Source organism: Ceratotherium simum, chromosome 38 (assembly GCF_057802395.1).
Source record: "Ceratotherium simum simum isolate JZ-2026a chromosome 38, ASM5780239v1, whole genome shotgun sequence".
Classification (NCBI taxonomy): Eukaryota; Metazoa; Chordata; class Mammalia; order Perissodactyla; family Rhinocerotidae; genus Ceratotherium; species Ceratotherium simum.
In genome coordinates this window covers 12,589,166-12,607,935 of record NC_141937.1, presented here as the reverse complement: position 1 = coordinate 12,607,935, position 18,770 = coordinate 12,589,166, and the positions used below count along the sequence as shown (strand labels likewise).

The window sequence follows — 18,770 nt, the reverse complement described above, 5'->3', positions numbered from 1 at the left end:
CTGTTATCTCACAGGCTCGTCTTGAGAATTAAATACCACAGTGCCTCAAACAGTACCTAGCATACAGGAAGCAGTTTATAAACAGTAGATATTACTTATTATGCCAAGATTACAAAACTGAAGAGCTGAAAATTACTTAAAATTACAGTCTCATTTAGAAAGGACAAAATCATACTTTCAATCATGCAAAGATACATGTATAGTTTAATTAATGTTATTTTTATACTCAAAATCAGTTTCTGAATTCATTCATTCAACAAGTATGTACTGTATCCCTACTATAAGCCAGGCACTCTTCCTGGCACAGGAGAATCAGCAATGAACAAAACAGACAGAACTCCTCGCCCTTGTGAGGTTTACATTCCAGAGGTCTTAAGCTAGAGAGTTAGCAGCAGAGGGGCCCAGAGGTGGTAGGATTCTTGATCTATTTTGAAGTTGAGAAACAAAACGATTTGTTGACTGAATGGATGTTGGGTATGGAAACAAGGATGCTTTTAAGATCCGGGACCTGCCAAATGGAAGGACGTGTTTGTCATTAATGGACATGGGGAAATTGGGAAGAATTGGTGTGGGGAAGGTCAGGAGTTCAGTTTGTCCATGATAGGTCTAAAATGTCTATTAGCAATGTCATGTCAGCACGTGGATATACAACTGGGGTGTTCAGGGGAGAGGGCCGGGGAAGAGACAACTGGGGTGTTCAGGGGAGAGGGCCGGGGAAGAGACGTAAACTAAGATAAGACAGATCTAGGGAAGTCTCAGGACTTAAAGATTTAATTCTCTTTAATGTCCACATTGGAAGTAGATAATAATGTTGATGAATTCTCTCTCTCTATACACCTCATTTGCCAGCTCCTTTTTTTATACAAGAAATTCTGCCTTGATTAAAGGTCTGTAGTTGAAAGTCATTGGCATTTCAGAAGTTTGCCTTTTTAAAAGAGGCAGTTAATATTTTACAGGATAAGTGTTCTCATCAAGGCAGAATAATAATCAAAAATGTTTTGAAAATAGAAATAAATGTACATTAAAGCATGCTTAACCCGTCTATGCTCAGCAAGCAGTATTACGCTGGAGGTCAGAGTTGGGAGCACGTTGGTGCCTCCACCTGCCATCAGTCAGCCTCAGCACAGGTGGGTCTGCACCGACGACCATGGCAAGGAGCAAAACAAGACAAGACACTACAGGGATCTGGCGGATTTCTTCTGATGGAGCGGTAATAACAATGCTGTGACTGTTAGCACCTGAAACTCAACTCTACTCCACCCAGTGTTTACACAAAGAACTGTTGATATAGTTCTGTGAAATAAAAAAAGAAAGTTTATATATCAAAATTATAACGCTATGGCTAAAAACAAATCCATAGGCATTCAGATTTCTAAGAGAAGAAAACAGTATCTTGCTAAATGCCAGACTCTGAAAAGATTAAAACAAACCAAAAAAAAAATCTAGAAAAATCTAGATAATTGAAACATGCATTTTATTACTCACTGCTTTTAAAGAAATGTCTAACATCTAACATGGCTATTAACAGTTATAAAATTTTAAAAATCCAACCACAAAATTATTTTCTTTCTCTAGCGTGGCTACAAACTTACAGCTTGTAGAATTAAAGTTATGAGGAAGGAAAAAATGAGAACCTAAAGCAAATGGAGGTGAAATAAGTCTATATCATTATTCATGATGTAGAACCTCAATATTTGATTTCACTACTCCATCTAATATGTTTCATCACATCATTTTGGTGTAATTTCTTCACAACATTTTCCAAAAGCTCTAATTTATTAAGTTATACTCCAGAAAGCTTTCTCATTGGAAGGAAGAGCAGAAGAAAATTCAGGACCCCCCCCCCCCAAATATTTGTAGGTTTACTGATCAGATTCTGGTCAACTATTGTTGCTGGGGTTTTTTTTCCTTTTACTTTATATATATATTTTAAAAACTGTCTTTTGTTTATTTTGAAAGTTACCAATTTTGTGAATCTTGATTTCAGAAAAGTAACAAGCACCACAATAAAAAGATGGTCTCAGCTATCATTTGCAAAGCACAATCTAGTTAAAAATATCTCAGACCATACTCTTTAATTTAATTGGGGACATAAAATAATAATATCTTCCAATAATAAATCTTTGATAAAAATTCAAAAAAAATTATAACTATAGACTAAAACATAATATTAAAAGAAAAGCTTTTTGTGAGCATCCAAATAATTCCTCCTCTGTATATAGGGACACAAAAGCATTTTTAGCTTTCAGGTTTCGACAAATCCTGTTGTAACAACAACTCCCTCCCTTCCCCGCCTCTCCTTTCTTAATTCTCCCACAGCTCAAAAAATGAGATGGAGAACCTGGTATTTATCTTCTACCACCATCAGCAGTTTGTACCTCTCAGATTTCTATGTTGCTCTTTATTTGCTATTTGCAAGTTAACTCACTAATACTCAGAAGCTGTGAAATGAGCCTCACACGCATGTGGTTTTTCTTCATCATACCTTACTGGGGTTCATCTGAAGACAACCGACAGAGGGAGTTAAGACGCTGAAGGCTACTGATAAAAGGTATGGAAAATGAGAAGCTTCTATATTGCTCAGAGACCTAAATATAGATCTTCAAGTGTTATTTAGTTTGAATTATAAGTTGTAAATCTGTTTTTACATATTAGTTTTGATACAAATATACCTTGTCTGGAAAACTGACTTTACATTTTACTGAAATCCACCACAGACTTTCTGTTGGCAAATAGTTCATAAATTTAACATTCATAGGTTCTGTTCTGCATGCAATGTGTTTTAGACTCATGAGTGAGTTCTCTATTTAGAACTAAGTTTTGCCGTGTGACCCCTTCGCTTTTGCTTACTTGCACAGTATTTCTCTACAACCACCAGCACCACCACTGAAACAAAGTATGCCTTTATTCTCCGAGAGATAGAAATTTGAGAGAACAGGCCACAAACTGTGTCATGCTTGTGGCTGGAGAGGGAAAAAAAGAAAAGGATTTCATAGCAATATAGCTAAGATGCCAGTATATTTTTACACAAGGAACAGAAAAGTGACCTTCATTTTGGAGAACAAATTCTTTCTGCATAAGTTCTCTACGCAGAAGAAAGCATTTAAAGTCCAATATTCATCAGCAAGTGAGCACTATGCTAACCGAATGCAATGTCATATTGTTTACACTGATTTGGGCTGTCTATAATTTATCACTGCCAGTACTTGTTAATTAAGATGAACAAGCTGTCTGCAAGTCAGAATTACACTGAAATTTATAAAATGTACCGGTTAATGGGAAGAAAAGAGTTATAATTGGGAAGCTGAGCATAGACTGATCAACACATAAAAGTTACTCAACCAAAATAAAAATAAAGAAATGAGATGCTCTTAGGGAATGTTAACAGCAATCTCTCGCTCTTGAAGAATCCCTAAGCTGAAAATGGTCGGGGAAGGCAGTAATTTACTGAGCTGACTGGAGCCTGAAATGTTAAAACCCAAACCTGAAAACAGCTATTATAAAACTATAAACATGTGTTTCATTTTTTTCTAGAAACTTTAGCTTTTGTTCTATTTTGGTCTCAGATATGAAAAGAAATTTGGAAAACAGAAAAGAAATGAACCATAGATTTAACTTCTTAGAGAATCAATGTTAGAACTATGGAAAGTTCGTAATTTTAATATAGGCACGAATTAGTATTACTTCAGATATTTCACAAAAGCCAGGCATCAGCCACCTTGCTGAGTTTGTGAAGCTAAGCCATTTGTCCTACTAATACCCTCTGGAGGTCTTTTTTTTCTTGGTGGGAGACGGAGTGAGTGAAGTTGATAGTTGGTGCTTTTCGCCTCTGGATGTAGCATTTTCCCTGCTTCCCACAGAAGCACATGGGGAAGATTTCACCAGGAAGTACTGTGGTAAAGGGGAAAAAATGCAGGACGGAGTGAGGTGGGAAGAGACAGGGAAGAGCTGGACGCTGCCAGTCTGCTGAGACCTGTGTGGCATGGGGTGATTTACTACATAAATGTTCTAATCCAAAAAAATGATGACGCACAAGATTACATCTTTGGTCTCTTTCAGCAATAAGATTCTATGAAAATAAATGAAATCAGCCTAAGAAAGGAAGAGAAAAAAGAAAAAAATCCAATATCATTAAATATCAATTGTCATGTGATATAAATACTAATAATAATGTCAATTATAATTTATTGAATAATTTCTATGGCTTAGATATTGTCCTAAGCCCTTAAAATGTATTAACACATTTAACTCCTTAAAATGCATTAACACAAATAATCCGCATTTTCCAGAAGAGGATACTGAGGCACAGAAACATTCTGGAAAGCCAAGATTTGACCCAGGTGTTTTGGATTCAGAGACCATACTGCCTTCTGTGAAATAAATATGAATCATGATAGAGCCACTCTAATACATCATTCAAAAATTAATTCAGAAACAAAAAAAGCCAGTATCGCTGTATTTCAGAAAACCATTATATTTCCTCAAAGAAGGCAATAAATACTGCCAAATTAAAACACAGCCAAGCCACCAAGTAAGTGCTATCTTTTCCTCTTCTTAAAAAAAAAAAAAAGAGGGCCGGCCCTGTGGCTTAGCGGTTAAGTGCTCTCGCTCCACTACTGGCGGCCCAGGTTCGGTTCCCGGGCGCGCACCAACACACCACTTCTCCGGCCATGCTGAGGCCGCGTCCCACATACAGCAACTAGAAGGATGTGCAACTATGACATACAACTATCTACTGGGGCTTTGGGGGGGGGGGAGAAAGAAAGAAAGTCTTACATTGTATCCTTGCACATACAACTAATGATGTGATTATTTCTGGTATGTATTTTCAAGATCTGATGTCACTGCTTCCGAATCATTCAGAATAACTGGTTTCGCAGCAGACTACCTCATTTGGGTCAGGGAATGATTCTGGTCCCAAGTAGAAAGGATCTCACTTTCTCTTTAGCAAAAGACAGTGGCTTAATTGTTCCAGTTTTGAGTACCTTCCACCCGAAGTGAAACAAGCGCTAACATAGGTAAGGATTTTGCACATGTTTACTAACTAGAAATTAGGGATAATCATGCCAGTGACTCTGACTTCTTTCTATTACTTTCCTCTCCTCCTTAAACAATTCACCTGGGTCATGTGTCTGGTACATGGCAGATGATTAATAAAAACTTTTTAAGTAAAATCATTTTTTGAATACTTAAAACTTTTCTAATATATATTTATAAATCATTTTTAAGAGGAGGGTTTAAACTATTCTTTTCTTCCTTATTACCTAGGGTATTTTAATTAGAAATAAAATAAGTTTTAAAAACCCGTAATGCTATTAAAATTCTTTATCAGATCCTGGGGCTGGAATTTGATATGTCTAAAGCTCCTAACAAGGAACATGCCCACTTTACAGACAACTTCAGCACAGTCTAAGATGAACTCACTGGACAGTTCTTGCCTTTATGCCACATATCAAGCATCACCGTTCACACTCACTCAGGAAAAGGGCAGCCTTGGCAGGCCTGGTGTGAGCTTTCCTCCCAGGCTGCGGCATCCTCATCCACCCTGGGGCTCTATTCAGATGTCTTCCCGGCTCCCGCGGCACATGGAAGCCTTTTGTTTATTCTTTCTATCCTTCAATCCTGATTTTGTCTTCTTTCCCCAGCCTTTGTTACTTGGCTGTCTACTGCCTAGAAATAGCTACAATTTGGACGAGGAGCCACCATAATTGAGCACCAGGATTTTCTAGGTGGACAAAGATAACGATACCGTCATGGTATCAGGGGGTCTCCAGCTCCTTGCTTTCTTCCTGGCCTTATCTGGGGTCTCTGGAGTGCTCACGGCCACTCTGTTGCCCAACTGGAAGGTGAATGTGGACGCGGGCTCCAACATCATAACAGCCATCGTACAGCTGCAAGGGCTGTGGATGGACTGCACGTGGTACAGCACCGGGATGTTCAGCTGCACCTTGAAGTACTCCACTCTGTCCCTCCCCACCCACGTGCAGGCTGCGCGGGCCACCATGGTCCTGGCATGTGTCCTGTCTGCTTTGGGGATCTGCACTTCTACAGTAGGGATGAAATGCACTCACTTAGGAGGGGACAGAGAAACCAAAAGTCATGCTTCTTTTGCTGGCGGGGTCTGCTTCATGTCTGCAGGGATCTCTGGTTTAATACCGACAGTGTGGTACACCAAAGAGATCATAGCAAACTTCCTGGATCTGACAGTGCCTGAAAGCCACAAACACGAACCTGGAGGAGCTGTCTACATCGGATTCATTTCGGCCATGCTGCTGTTTATCTCTGGCGTGATTTTCTGCGCTTCCTGTATAAAAAAGAATTCAGAAGCTTGGGTTGACCCACCCAAGCAGGAGCATATCTCCAGCACACAGCTGGAGGGCAATTCAGCATACAACCTGAAGGATTATGTGTAAATAACTGTGTAATGCATATAGAATTTCTAGGTGCCTGCTGAGTTTTGTCTTTATTTTAGACTAAAAAAAAAAAATCAGAATTATGCTTAACTCTACAAAGAATGTAAAATACTTTAAAACCAATGAGGTCATTTAAAATACCAACAAACTATCGTGTACAATTTTATCTCTTTTAAGATTATTTTTCCATTACTGTTTTCATGTTTTATCTAAAGGTCTATAATTGAAAGAGGTTGTGATTATATTAATAAGGCAATTAATTGATAAGGTTTCTTTTCCTTTTTAATATAACCCGTTAATATATCTTCAGAATTGGTACTTAATTGGACTTTATGAAAGCACTAAATTACCAAGTAGAAACAGCACCCCACCCTGGTGTTAATCCAGGGGATCATCTACCTTTGCTGTCTGCTTGGCCACACCACAGTAACTCGCTTCTGTTTTCAAGCCCCACTGTATGACAGCGTGTTAGGGACAGAAGAGCTGCCCACCTCTTTCAGATACTGCCAAACCAACCACCCTAAGTCCCCACCTACTGTGACCTCCCTGTCTCTTTCTTCATTTTAGAAAAATATGTACATACATCTGCAAGAGCTTACAATATGACCTTCAGAGATTAGACAGAACTAAAGAAAAGAAACGCTACCACAGTAAAGCAAGACCAAACCAAAGGGACTATTTCACATGGGAATTAGGAAGGGAACCATTTAAACAGAAGTTTAAATGTTTGTTTAGAGTATGTATTCCTTTTGAGTGGTCAAAATATCTTCTGAACAAATGTCATATTAAAAATAATTCGATAAAAAAATATTTTTATGCAAATTAATGCGATAGGATTGCTCTGACACCTATATGGGTCTCTCATTTTGCTTAATGTGACTGGCTTTATCTGCAGTCTATGCATCCTACAGTCCTATACTAAAAGTTTACTTTATATATTCTATAAAAGCCTATACATACTTCAAAAAATAATTTTTATTTAGCTCTGAAATTCTTTCTTTCTAAACAGATGCAGGGATGTTCTGAACTCTCAGAAAAGCAGCCACTTCATACAAAATAATGGCCCAGTTCTATCCCGACTGGAAATGGAGATGAGGAAACGGTGTGAACTCCCCCCATGCCTCCAGGATTCACCCCCACTGCGTTCCTCTACCTGGAATCGCCCACACTCACCCCCTTGCCTGCCCAAGCTCCTACTCATCCTTTAGGGTTCTCACGGGACCTCCTCTGTGAACTCAATCCTGACTCCCTGAAGAGGCTTGCTGTTTCCATCTCTGTACTCTCAGAGAATGCTCTATTTAAACAATGATCAGTTCACATGACTGCATCTCCAACTAGACTGGGAGACAAGGTATCTTTTTTACCTTTGTATTCTCAGTGACTTGCCACTGCAAGTGCTTATTATGACATGCCAGGCCTGTCTCAATCCTTTGCATACAGTGACTGGTTTATACCTCAGAAGGACTCAAGGGGATAGATACTACTCTTAGGAGCTTACAGAAATTTGAGGCAGAGAAAAGTTAAGTAAGTTACCTAACTTGCGCAACGTCACACAGCTAGTAAGTGGGGAGATGGGATTCAACCTGAGGGAACCTGGTCCAGAATCAGACCTCCTGGGTGCAAGGTTACACAGGACACCAGGTGTCACAGGACACATTACTTAACCTAAGTCTTGGTTTGCTCATGGAAAATGAGGATAAAAACAGTGCCTATTCACAGAGTTGTGAGGATTCAACGAGAGACACACAAAGCAGTCGGGGCACAGTGAGCAGCAGTAAGTGCTGCTGGGAGTTCTTAGTTATTCCAGTGGTTTCCAACTGGGGGTGAGCGCAGCCTGCAGAGGGCATTTGGCAATGCCTGGAGACGGTTTTGGTTGTCACAACTGGGGTAGTGGTATGGAATCCAGTGGGCGGAGACCAGGAATGCTGTTACATATCCTACAATGCACCAGGAGAGCCTCAGCAACAAAGAATTACCTGGCCCAAAATGTCAACAGTGATGAGGTTGAGAAACTTTGATCTAATCTATTTGAACATATTTAAACGTTCATTTTTCTTTGATTAAAAAGTTACCAAAACAAAAACCAAAAGAACAAAATGCCAAAAAAACCCTAGAATATCACACACATTTCACCCATGGAGCAGATATATGTCTGTATGTAAACATATATATATATACATATACGACTTGAAGAAGTCATCTAGTAATTCTGGCAAAAATGATGAAAACTTAAGTCAGGAGAATTGGGTATAAGAATGGATACATTTAAGAGAAATGTAGGCAATGGCAAAAGTTGATAACTAGTGACTGGTTGTGATGGTAAAGGTAAGGGCTATAGGGATTTAAGATAACCCCAGGATAGGCTTGGATGACCTGGGCAGATGAAGACGTCATCTGGGGAGCAGCAGGCCTGGGGTAGGCAGATGGAAGTGAGTTCAGTTTTGGATGTGGATTCAATGTTTTCTCCTCACATTGTTTTCATCACTATATTTTTAGCTATATACTTTAGCATACATTAACTTTATTGACTTTTGAGGATCTATGTCATAGCCTGTAATTTGGCAGAACCCTGTTGCACATCTCTTCATTACCTCCAATAACATTTTTTTCATTCCATTGCACTTCGTACATACATAAAAGCGTCATCTGCAAAAATAATTTTGTGTCTTCTTTCCCTGGATTTGTAATACTTATAATTATTATTTTTTTTTTTTGTGAGGAGATCAGCCCTGTGCTAACATCCACCAATCCTCCTCTTTTTTTGCTGAGGAAGACGGCCCTGGGCTAACATCTGTGCCCATCTTCCTCCACTTTATATGGGACGCCGCCACAGCATGGCTTGCCAAGCAGTGCGTCGGTGCGCACCCGGGATCCGAACCAGCAAACCCCGGGCCGCCGCAGCGGAGCACGCGCACTTAACCGCTTGCGCCACCGGGCCGGCCCCTACTTATTGCTTATTTTATTCTTGAGTAGTTATGAAAACATAACTTGCATTAAATTAGATTATAATAGTAAATACTCTTATTTTTATTCAACACTTACTTTATCTGATTTTTAAGGAGGATGATCTGGTACTTCTGTAATTATAAACTGGCTTTTAGTTTAAATATTTATTTTTATTTTACACTCACCCATATTCAAAAAGAATTTGAGACAACTTACAATAAAATTACTGGTATATTAAGTACAAAAACCAATGATAAAATTGAACGACTAAAGTTACAAAGAAAAGGACGAGGGAAAGAATGTTATTTATTAAATAATCCTGGTTGAAGGCTGCTAAAGCAATTAAATATGAAACTTACTTTAGAATTTCCCAGCAACCAAGGCAGAGAAGACCACACAAGGCATCTGGCAGCTTTGTCCACTGATGAGAACTTACAGAGGCTACTGCTGGTATCTTGCCCAAGCCCCTTCCACTGGGCCCGTCCTCCAGCCCCTGGGAGTGAGGGGTTGGTAACGGCTCACAGATCTGGAGCCGTATTTGCTGGAAGGTTACGGCACCACTTCTCCTAGGAGGAGGCCAGGAGCAAGGCTGGTTGACACAGGGGTATAAAAGGCTGCTCCCCTGCCTCAAGGGAGAACAGGCGCTGAGGGGCAATTTGTGTCTCAGAGCTCCCCTCAACCCCCAACCTTCGACCCCTGTGGGAACAGGCTGAAGCTAGTTTCCAGGCAGAATAATATCCTTGCTTAGCATATTCCCCCCTGCCTAATTCTGCTTGCCTCCTTTCTCTTCTCCCGAGAGCACTCTCAATACATCACCTTCACAAAAATCCTTATTCTCAATCTCTGATTCTAGGAAACCAGACCTAACACAGAAGAATACTAGTTAAGCAGAAAAATATTAGTCTTCTGACCTTACGTCCAAAGGATTCTTAAATATAGGGTAACAAACAACAGAAATAACATCCTCAATATCAGATTTCAAAAAACACAAAGGCATGAAAAACAGTTGTTTCTTACGTGGACCCTATCTCACTGAGGTCGAGGCCTCAATGGCTGTGGGCAAGTGTGGCTGCCAGCCTCTAAACGTGCGGTCCCCAAAGGTCAGGCCAGGGGCCCACGTCCCGGCCTTTCCTTATAATATGTCAGGGTGTGTCACTGTGCACTCATGTGTGTATCGTCATTAATTCATCTAAAATCGGATTGATATGACTTCTGTTTTAAATCTGTACCATGTTTGGGAGTAACTTGCTTTATATGCCATACTTCCAAATAGGCAAAATCAGATAGAAATTATATATATGTCTTAAAAATGATAATCCACACTACTATATCAGGATATTACAACTTAGGCCATAAATATGTGCTGATAATCCTAACAGTAATACCTACCTTCCACTGACTGCCTCCATGTGCCACATACTCATATTAGGCACTTTACATTGATTATCTCTATTCCTTACAACAATCCTGCAAGGGTGGCATCACTGCTCCAATTTGATGTATTAAAACTCAGCCTCAGGGCCAGCTCAGTGGCATAGTAGCTAAGTTAGCAACCTCCACCGATGGCCCGGGGTTTGCGGGTTTGGATCCAGGGCGTGGACCTACACCGCTCATCAAGCTGTGCTGTGGCAGCGTCCCACATACAAAATAGAGGAAGACTGGCACAGATGTTAGCTCAGGGCCAATCTTATTCACCAAAAAAAAAAGAAAAGAAAAAAGAAACCTCAGCCTCTCTACCTGCCCAAGTTCTCATAACTAGGAGCGCTGGAATTCCAGTAGATCTAGCTTACTTCAAAGCACTTCTAGCTCTTCCACTAGAGAACGCTGCCTATATCACGTCAATCAAAAGAGCCTGTTGCAATTCTCGTATTATATCTAAGTAACCTTTCTAGTAGGTTGGAGTACAGGACAGTGGTTAGACCTAATACTTGTCCATTCTGTGGGAAGGATGTTAGATTACCAGACCCATGACCACAATTTATAAAAGAAAAGTATGACACACAATTTTGAGGGAATAGCTAACAGCTCACTACTTCTCAAACTTGAATAACGTGCAGACTAGCTGCAAAAAAAAATTACTGCATAACCCCAGAAATACGGGGATTTTCAGGGGTCTTCAGATGCCAGCTTGAGAAACTAAAGAAACAAGTTTTATTCTCTCATGGAAGCATTTTTCAGTTGTGAATTGGGACTGCAAAAGAAACATTTTTTCTTATAATGGGCGAAATAATTTTATTAACTCAAAAGTGAAATGAAAATACAAAACTTTAAAAATTCTAACTTAAAATCCATATACTACAAATTCTAGTAGTTTAAGAAACACCAGCGTAGATTAATTTGTCTAATTTTAAGAACCTAAGAGGTTGTGTTTTCTTTAGATAGAAAAGAATTTTGGGTTCAAATTTTGGGGATCGCACTACAGAAGTTTAACAAGAGTGAAGAGTTTGGCAAGAATTTAGTTCAACTCAGAACAGGTTTGTAATAGTTCCATGGTACTGAAACTTCTGCCATTAAAGCCTGAGTAAGTTAGTTAATCTAAAGACTAATAAAGAGAAAGGTTAACGTTCTTACAAGAAAAATCCTAAGGTGGTTATAAATAAGCCCTTCTTGTTATACCACAAAAGAAATTCTCCATATCTAATTCTTAGAGTTTTGGTTGAGCATAAGTATTGAATTTTAGTATATTTCTTCTGAGCATCTACAGAGAATTAGCTTCCCTCTCTCCACTCCCCCAGAATCTGCCTGTATCCCTATTTTAGCACTCGGCACATTTCACCTGTGTTGCAGTTATTTGTGTCTATGTCTTTCTCTTCTTGCATTCAGAAGGGGTCAGCCAGAGGGACAGCCTTGTACTGTTACTTTATCATCTCTGTAAAAACTCTTCTTAAGAAAATGAATTTTTTAAAAATTTACTCAATGTAACCATCAGTCAAATATTTTCTGGCTTTCCTCAGAGTAGTCCTGATCTGCCCTAATATGGTAAAACTAGTTCAGAGCAGCAGAGAATTCTTTTAGAACTTAAATTTAATCATTTGATTTACTATTTTCCTTTATCATAATACATTCTCTCCTCCTTGATAACTGCTTTCCTAGATTATAAATAAATCCCCTGCATCTAATATTTACAAAATGATGAAAAAACATGTAAACAAAGTTGCTATGAATATGTTTAATTTGCCAAAAATTAATCATCCTCAATAAAAAGAGAATCAAAGACATAGCTAGCTTTTTCCCAATTAATATTTTCATGAGGCCTTAATCTCAGAGGAAAGAATTTTTAATTAACTAACTTCATGTGTACCTTACCCCTAAATCTAAGATACAGTTCATAACAATCTCTAGACACCATCAACTACTGTCAAACAGGTAACTAAAACAAAGCACTAGAAACTTTCCACGAAACATATTATAACATCCACCTTAAGAAACCCTCTGTAAAATTCAGATAGCCTAAAGAGTCTGGATTATGGTAATGACCATAACTATAAAAGACTAAAAGTAAAGATCTTGGTTTCTGATATAATTGGGTCTTACACTATTCAAAATGCTATACACACACATATATGCATTACGGGAACCACCATCACTTGATTTTCTTCATTACAATGGCCAGCTGTTCTAGCACAAAAAATCCCTGAAAGCACAGATGTGTGAAGTCTGATGATGATGTATAAGACATCTCCAGTCATCAAATTCTGTCTAGGATCTAACAGGATCTCTTATTTTGGAAGCAGTCATTTACAACGTCTGAAACCTTGAGATGCTGAGGTTGATTTAGAAAAGCCTGACAATTAAGTCTGTTGTATAAGTGGAAGATGGACTGAATTCCTACAGTCACCCAAAGCTTGGTTAACTGTGGTGGACAACACGGCAGAGGAAGCGGAAGGTGGTAACAAAGACCATGAAGGCAATTCAGACAACGCTTGACAAGTAGGTCAAACACCACTGGCCAGGGGCCCCATTCTAAATCTATAACCTATATCTAAATCCAAAAACCACATAACGCAATTTTTCATGCTATCTACTTTTATTAGTGAATGTCAAACAAATGATGAAGGAAACTTTGCAGGACTTTATACTTGAGAGTTTCAGCCAGCAAGGAGAAATCTGTTCCTCACTAGCTGTGAACTCCGAAGGCCGATTCCATGTCTGATTGGGCTCCTAGCCCTGTCACCTCCCCCTCTCGGCCTCACCCGGGGCTTTTCATGAAGTAGGTACTCAGTATACATTCAATGAAGAAATAGATGAGTTATTATAGTACACGTCCTGTAGTAACTCATCCAGTAGTGGTTTTGCTAAAATAGATATAGATCCCAGCTGACTGATTTTTATTTTTGGCAGAGAAACTCTGTTTCTGTAATTAGCACCTACTTTTCTGTGATTAACATATAATAGTCAGAGCCTAGTTTAATAGCCAACTATTTTTCCACAGATGATTGACCACAAGTAACACTGCCAAAAGGGCTCTCAAAAAAGTGGGAAAAAAAAATCATGATAAATAATATTTGGATTTTGGAAGTGACGTTAGCATCATGGCAGTGTGAGTCCTTCCTTTTTTCTCTCCCCTTTATTTACAACTAATTTGTCATTCATAACAGAACAAAAGTGCCTCTGCACATACACCAGAACAACCAGGAGATTTCTACCCACCGGTGCTTCAGAAAGGTACATAGGACCTCGGATGGGGCTGTGGATCCAAAGGAGGTAATGAGCCTGCCCCACCCTCACCTGCCTCGACCGAAAAAAAAAAGAGAAACTGGAGATTGCTAAGTAGGGTGGATGCGCAAGGGTGATAGAGAATTTGTGGAGGTCCAGCCAGACTGAGGGAGAACCAGGCATGCCATTGGAGCAAGACGGTAACAAGTCTGGAGGCAGAAAAGGGACTCAAGGTGTCGGTCTCCCTCCCCAGGGCAACACTGCAATGAACTGGGCTTTCACCAGTGACAGTGGTGACCTCCCTCACAGAGGAGGTGGAAATCAAAAGCGGTGACTGACTGATCACCTGGCTGTGTGAGGTGCACCTGGAAGGACCTGTTTCTCTCCAGCAGCACCCAGATTTCTGAGGAGGGACCTCGTGACTGGGGGTTGGCGAGGAAAAGCAAAGAGGCAGACAGGAATAACAAAGTACATTGAAAAAACATGTTCCCTGCTTTCTGACTCAGGATTTCAGCAGGAGGTCCACCCACGGACCTCTAGGAGTAGCCACTCATGGATCACCCTATCGGGCCACGGGCACCACACAAAGCCCCAGGAGCTAAGCCCACACCTCTCCCAACTCTGCCACCAGCGTTTACTACACTCGCTTTTTTACACCCACTCCCCAGTGCAGCCTCAGAGACAACTCAGGTAAAGAGAAACCAAAAACTTGAGCTATAAGTGCCACCTTCTGGAAAGCAAAAGAAAGGTTTCTAATTGCCAGTCTGTTGGACTTTAAAAGTCACAGTAAACAACTAAGAAAGATATATGCTACTTCAAATGATGGCAGAGGCACATTTCGTCACATACTATGAAAAATCATGGTAATATGGCAGCACAAAAAGAAAACATAATTCTCCAGCAACCAAACTCAAAGGCACAGAATATTGCAAACTAACTGATGAAGAATTCAAAATGGCTGTTTTAAAGAGATTCAATGAGGTACAAGTATACTCAGAAAGGCAACTTAATGAACTCAGGAATAAAATTAATGAACAGAAGGAGTTCTTTAACAAAGAGACTGAAATTTTAAAAAAGAACCACACAGAAATTCTAGAGCTGAAGAATTCAATGCATGAGATTAAGAATGCATTAGAGCGCTTAGGAAATAGGGCAGATTACATGAAAGACAGAATTAGTGACTTGGAGGACAGAAATTTAGAAATGACTCAGACAAGGAGAGACAACTAAGATTTTTAAAAAGTGAAGAAACTCTATGAGAGCTCTCAGGTATGATGAGAAAAACAAATATAAGAATAATTATTAAGGAAGAAGGGAGCAGAGAGTATATATAGAGAAATAATAGCTGAGAACTTTCCAAACCTGGGGAAGGAATGAGACACACAAGTCCAAGATAGAACACCCTCTTATCTCAATGCAAAAAAACCTTCTCCAAGACACATTATAATGCAACTGTTAAAAATCAATGATAAAGAAAGAATCCTACAGGCAGCCAGGGGACAAAAAGAAAGTGACCTACAAAGGAACCCCCATGGGTCTATCAGTGGATTTCTCAGCAGAAACTCTATAGGCCAGAAGAAAGTGGAATGATATATTCAAAGTATTGAAACATAAAAACTGCCAGCCAAGAATACTTTACCTGGCAAAGTTATCATTCAGACGTGAAAGCGAAATAAAGGCTTTCCCAGACAAACAAAAACTGAGGAGGTCACCACCACTAGACCTGCCTTGCAAAAAATGCTCATAGTAGCTCTTCAAGCTGAAATAAAGATGCTAATTAGTGAAACAAAAGCAAATGAAAGTACACAATACTCTGGCAAAGGTGAAAAATAAACAGTCACACTTAGAAAATGGTAACTCTATATTAGAATGATGTTAACCACTCAGTTATAGTATAAAGACATAAGGAAAAGAGCATTAAAAACAGCTATAGCTACTATAATTTCTCAACAAATTCATAGTATAAAAAGAGGTAAATCGTGACATCACAAATTTTATAAAAGAGGAGTAAAAGGGTGGAACCTCTACAGGCAAATGAAGATAAGGTGCTATCAGCAAAAAAAGGCCTATTTTATCTATGAGATGTTTTATGTAAACCACATGTTAATCAGAAAGCAAAAATCTAGAGTAGAGTCACAAAAGATAAAAAAGGGGAGACTGAGCAAACCACCACGGAAAAACACCACTTAAGAAAGATAGACAGAGGGCTGGCCCGGTGGCTTAGCGGTTAAGTGCGTGCACTCTGCTACTGGCGGCCCGGGTTTGGATCCAGGGCGCGCAGCAACGCACTGCTTCTCTGGCCATGCTGAGGCCGCGTCCCACATACAGCAACTAGAAGGATGTGCAACTGTGACATACAACTATCTACTGGGACTTTGGGGAAGAAAAAAAAAAAAAAGGAGGAGGATTGACAACAGATGTTAGCTCAGAGCCGGTCTTCCTCGGCAAAAAGAGGAGGATTAGCACAGATGTTAGCTCAGGGCTGATCTCTCTCACCAAAAAAAAAAAAAAAAAAAAAAAGGAAAAGTGCCATGTGCATTAAAAAAAAAAAAAAAAGATAGAAACAGAAAAAAAGAAACAATGGAGACACAAAACAACCAGAAGGCCAATGATAAGATGGCAACAGTAAATCATCACATATCAATAATCACTTTAAATATAAATGGACTGAATTCAGCAATCAAAAGGCACAGAGTGGCTGGATAGGTAAAAAACAAGACCCAACTATATGCTCCTACAGGAAACTCATTTCAGCTCTAAAGACACACACAGGCTCAAAGTGAAGGGATAGAAGAGGATATTCCACGCGACTGGAAACCAAAGAAAGCAGGTAGAACCATACTCACGTCAGACAAAGAAGACTTCAAGCCAAAAACGATAAGAGACCAAGCAGCTGATTATATAATGATAAAAGAGTCAATACATCAAGAAGATATAACAATTGTAAATGGTTATTTATATATATTTATTTATTTTTATTATTTTTTTATTTTTTGTGAGGAAGATCGTCCCTGAGCTAACATCTGCCAATCCTCCTCTTTTTGCTGAGGAAGACCGGCCCTGGGCTAACATCCATGCCCATCTTCCTTCACTTTATATGGGACGCCACCACAGCTTGGCCTGACAAGTGGTGCGTCGGTGTGCGCCCAGGATCCGAACTGGCGAACCCCGGGCCGCCGCAGCGGAGTGCGCGCACTTAACCACTTGTGCCACCAGGCCAGCCCCTATATATTTATATATAAATATAACAATTGTAAATTATATATGCACCCAACTTTGGAGAACTGAAATGTATTAAGCAAATACTAACAGATCTAAAAGGAGAAAAAGACAATAATACAGTAATAGCAGAGAACTTTAATACCCCACTGTCAGCAATGGATAGATCATCTAGACAGAAAATCAACAAGAAAACACTGGAAATAAACCACACTCTAGAACAGATGGACTTAACAGACATATATAGAACATTCCATCCAACAGCAAGAGAATACACATTTTTCCTGAGTGCACATGGAACATTTTCCAGGATAGATCATATAACAGGGCACAAAACAAATCTCAGCAAATTTAAGATTGAAATCATGCCAACTATCTTTTCTGACCACAATGGTATGAAACTAGAAATCAACAAGAAGAAAACTAGAAAACCTAAAAATACGTGGAAACTAAACAACACACTATTGAACAAACCAATGGGTCAAAGAAGAAATCAACAGGGAAATAAAAAATTATCTCAAAACAAATGGAAATACAACACATCAAAACCTATGGAATACAGCAAGAGCAGTTCTAAGAGGGACACTTATAGCAATAAACACCTACATTTTAAAAAAAGATATTGAATAAACAACCTAACTTTGTTTACACCTCAGGGAACTAGAAAAAGAAGAACAAAGTTAGCAGAAGGAAGGAAATAATAAAGATCATAGCAGAAATAAATGAAATAGAGACCAGAAAAACAATAGAAAGGATCAACAAAACTAAAAGCTGGTTCTTCAAAAAGATAAATAAAATTGACAAACTTTTAGTCAGACTAAGAAAAAAAGAGGAGACGCAAATAAAATTAGAAATGAAAAAGGAGACATTACAACTGATACTACAGAAATATACAGAATCATAAGAGATTATTATGAACAATTATGTGCCAACAAATTAGATAACCTAGAAGAAACTGCCAAATTGCTAGAAACACACAACCTACCAAGACTGAATTAGGAAGAAACAGAAAATCTGAACAGACCAATAACCAGCAAAGAGATTGAACCAGCAATCAAAAACCTCCCAACAGAGAAAACCTCAGGACCAGATGACTTCACTTATAAATTCTACCAAACGTTAAAAAGAAAATTAACACCAATCCTTCTCAAACTCTTCCAAAAAATTGAGGAGGAGGGAATAGTTCCAAATTCATTCTATGACGCCTGATAAGGATACCACATGAAAAGAAAATGACAGACCAATATTCTGATGCAAAAATTCTCCACAAAATATTAGCAAACTGAATTCAAGAACACAAAAAACGGATTATACACCGTGAGCAACTGGGATTTTTCCCTGGGATACAATGATGGTTCAACATACACAAATCAATAAATATAATACATCACATTAATAAAACGAAAGATAAAAATCCCATGATCATCTCAATAGACGCAGAAAAAGTATTTGACAAAATAAAACATCCTTTCATGACAAAAACACTCAGCAGACTGGGTATACCAGGAACATAGCTCCACATAGTAAAGACCATAT

General features: G+C 39.0%; 2 protein-coding genes across 2 annotated transcripts in view; one reads left to right on the top strand and one right to left on the bottom strand.

The window, feature by feature from the left end:
• The window catches only part of TFB1M (transcription factor B1, mitochondrial), a 56,877-nt gene that overhangs the window by 11,165 nt on the left and 26,942 nt on the right, over positions 1-18,770 (bottom strand). The window lies entirely within an intron of this gene.
• On the top strand, positions 5,660-6,446 carry CLDN20 (claudin 20). Its single transcript, XM_004440704.3, has one exon. The coding sequence runs from the start codon at positions 5,754-5,756 to the stop codon at positions 6,411-6,413; it is 660 nt and encodes a 219-aa protein (XP_004440761.1). The 5' UTR covers positions 5,660-5,753; the 3' UTR covers positions 6,414-6,446.

Excerpts from the sequence above, each read along its gene's own strand:
- CLDN20 (XM_004440704.3), top strand. The coding sequence starts at position 5,754 with ATGGTATCAGGGGGTCTCCAGCTCCTTGCTTTCTTCCTGGCCTTATCT.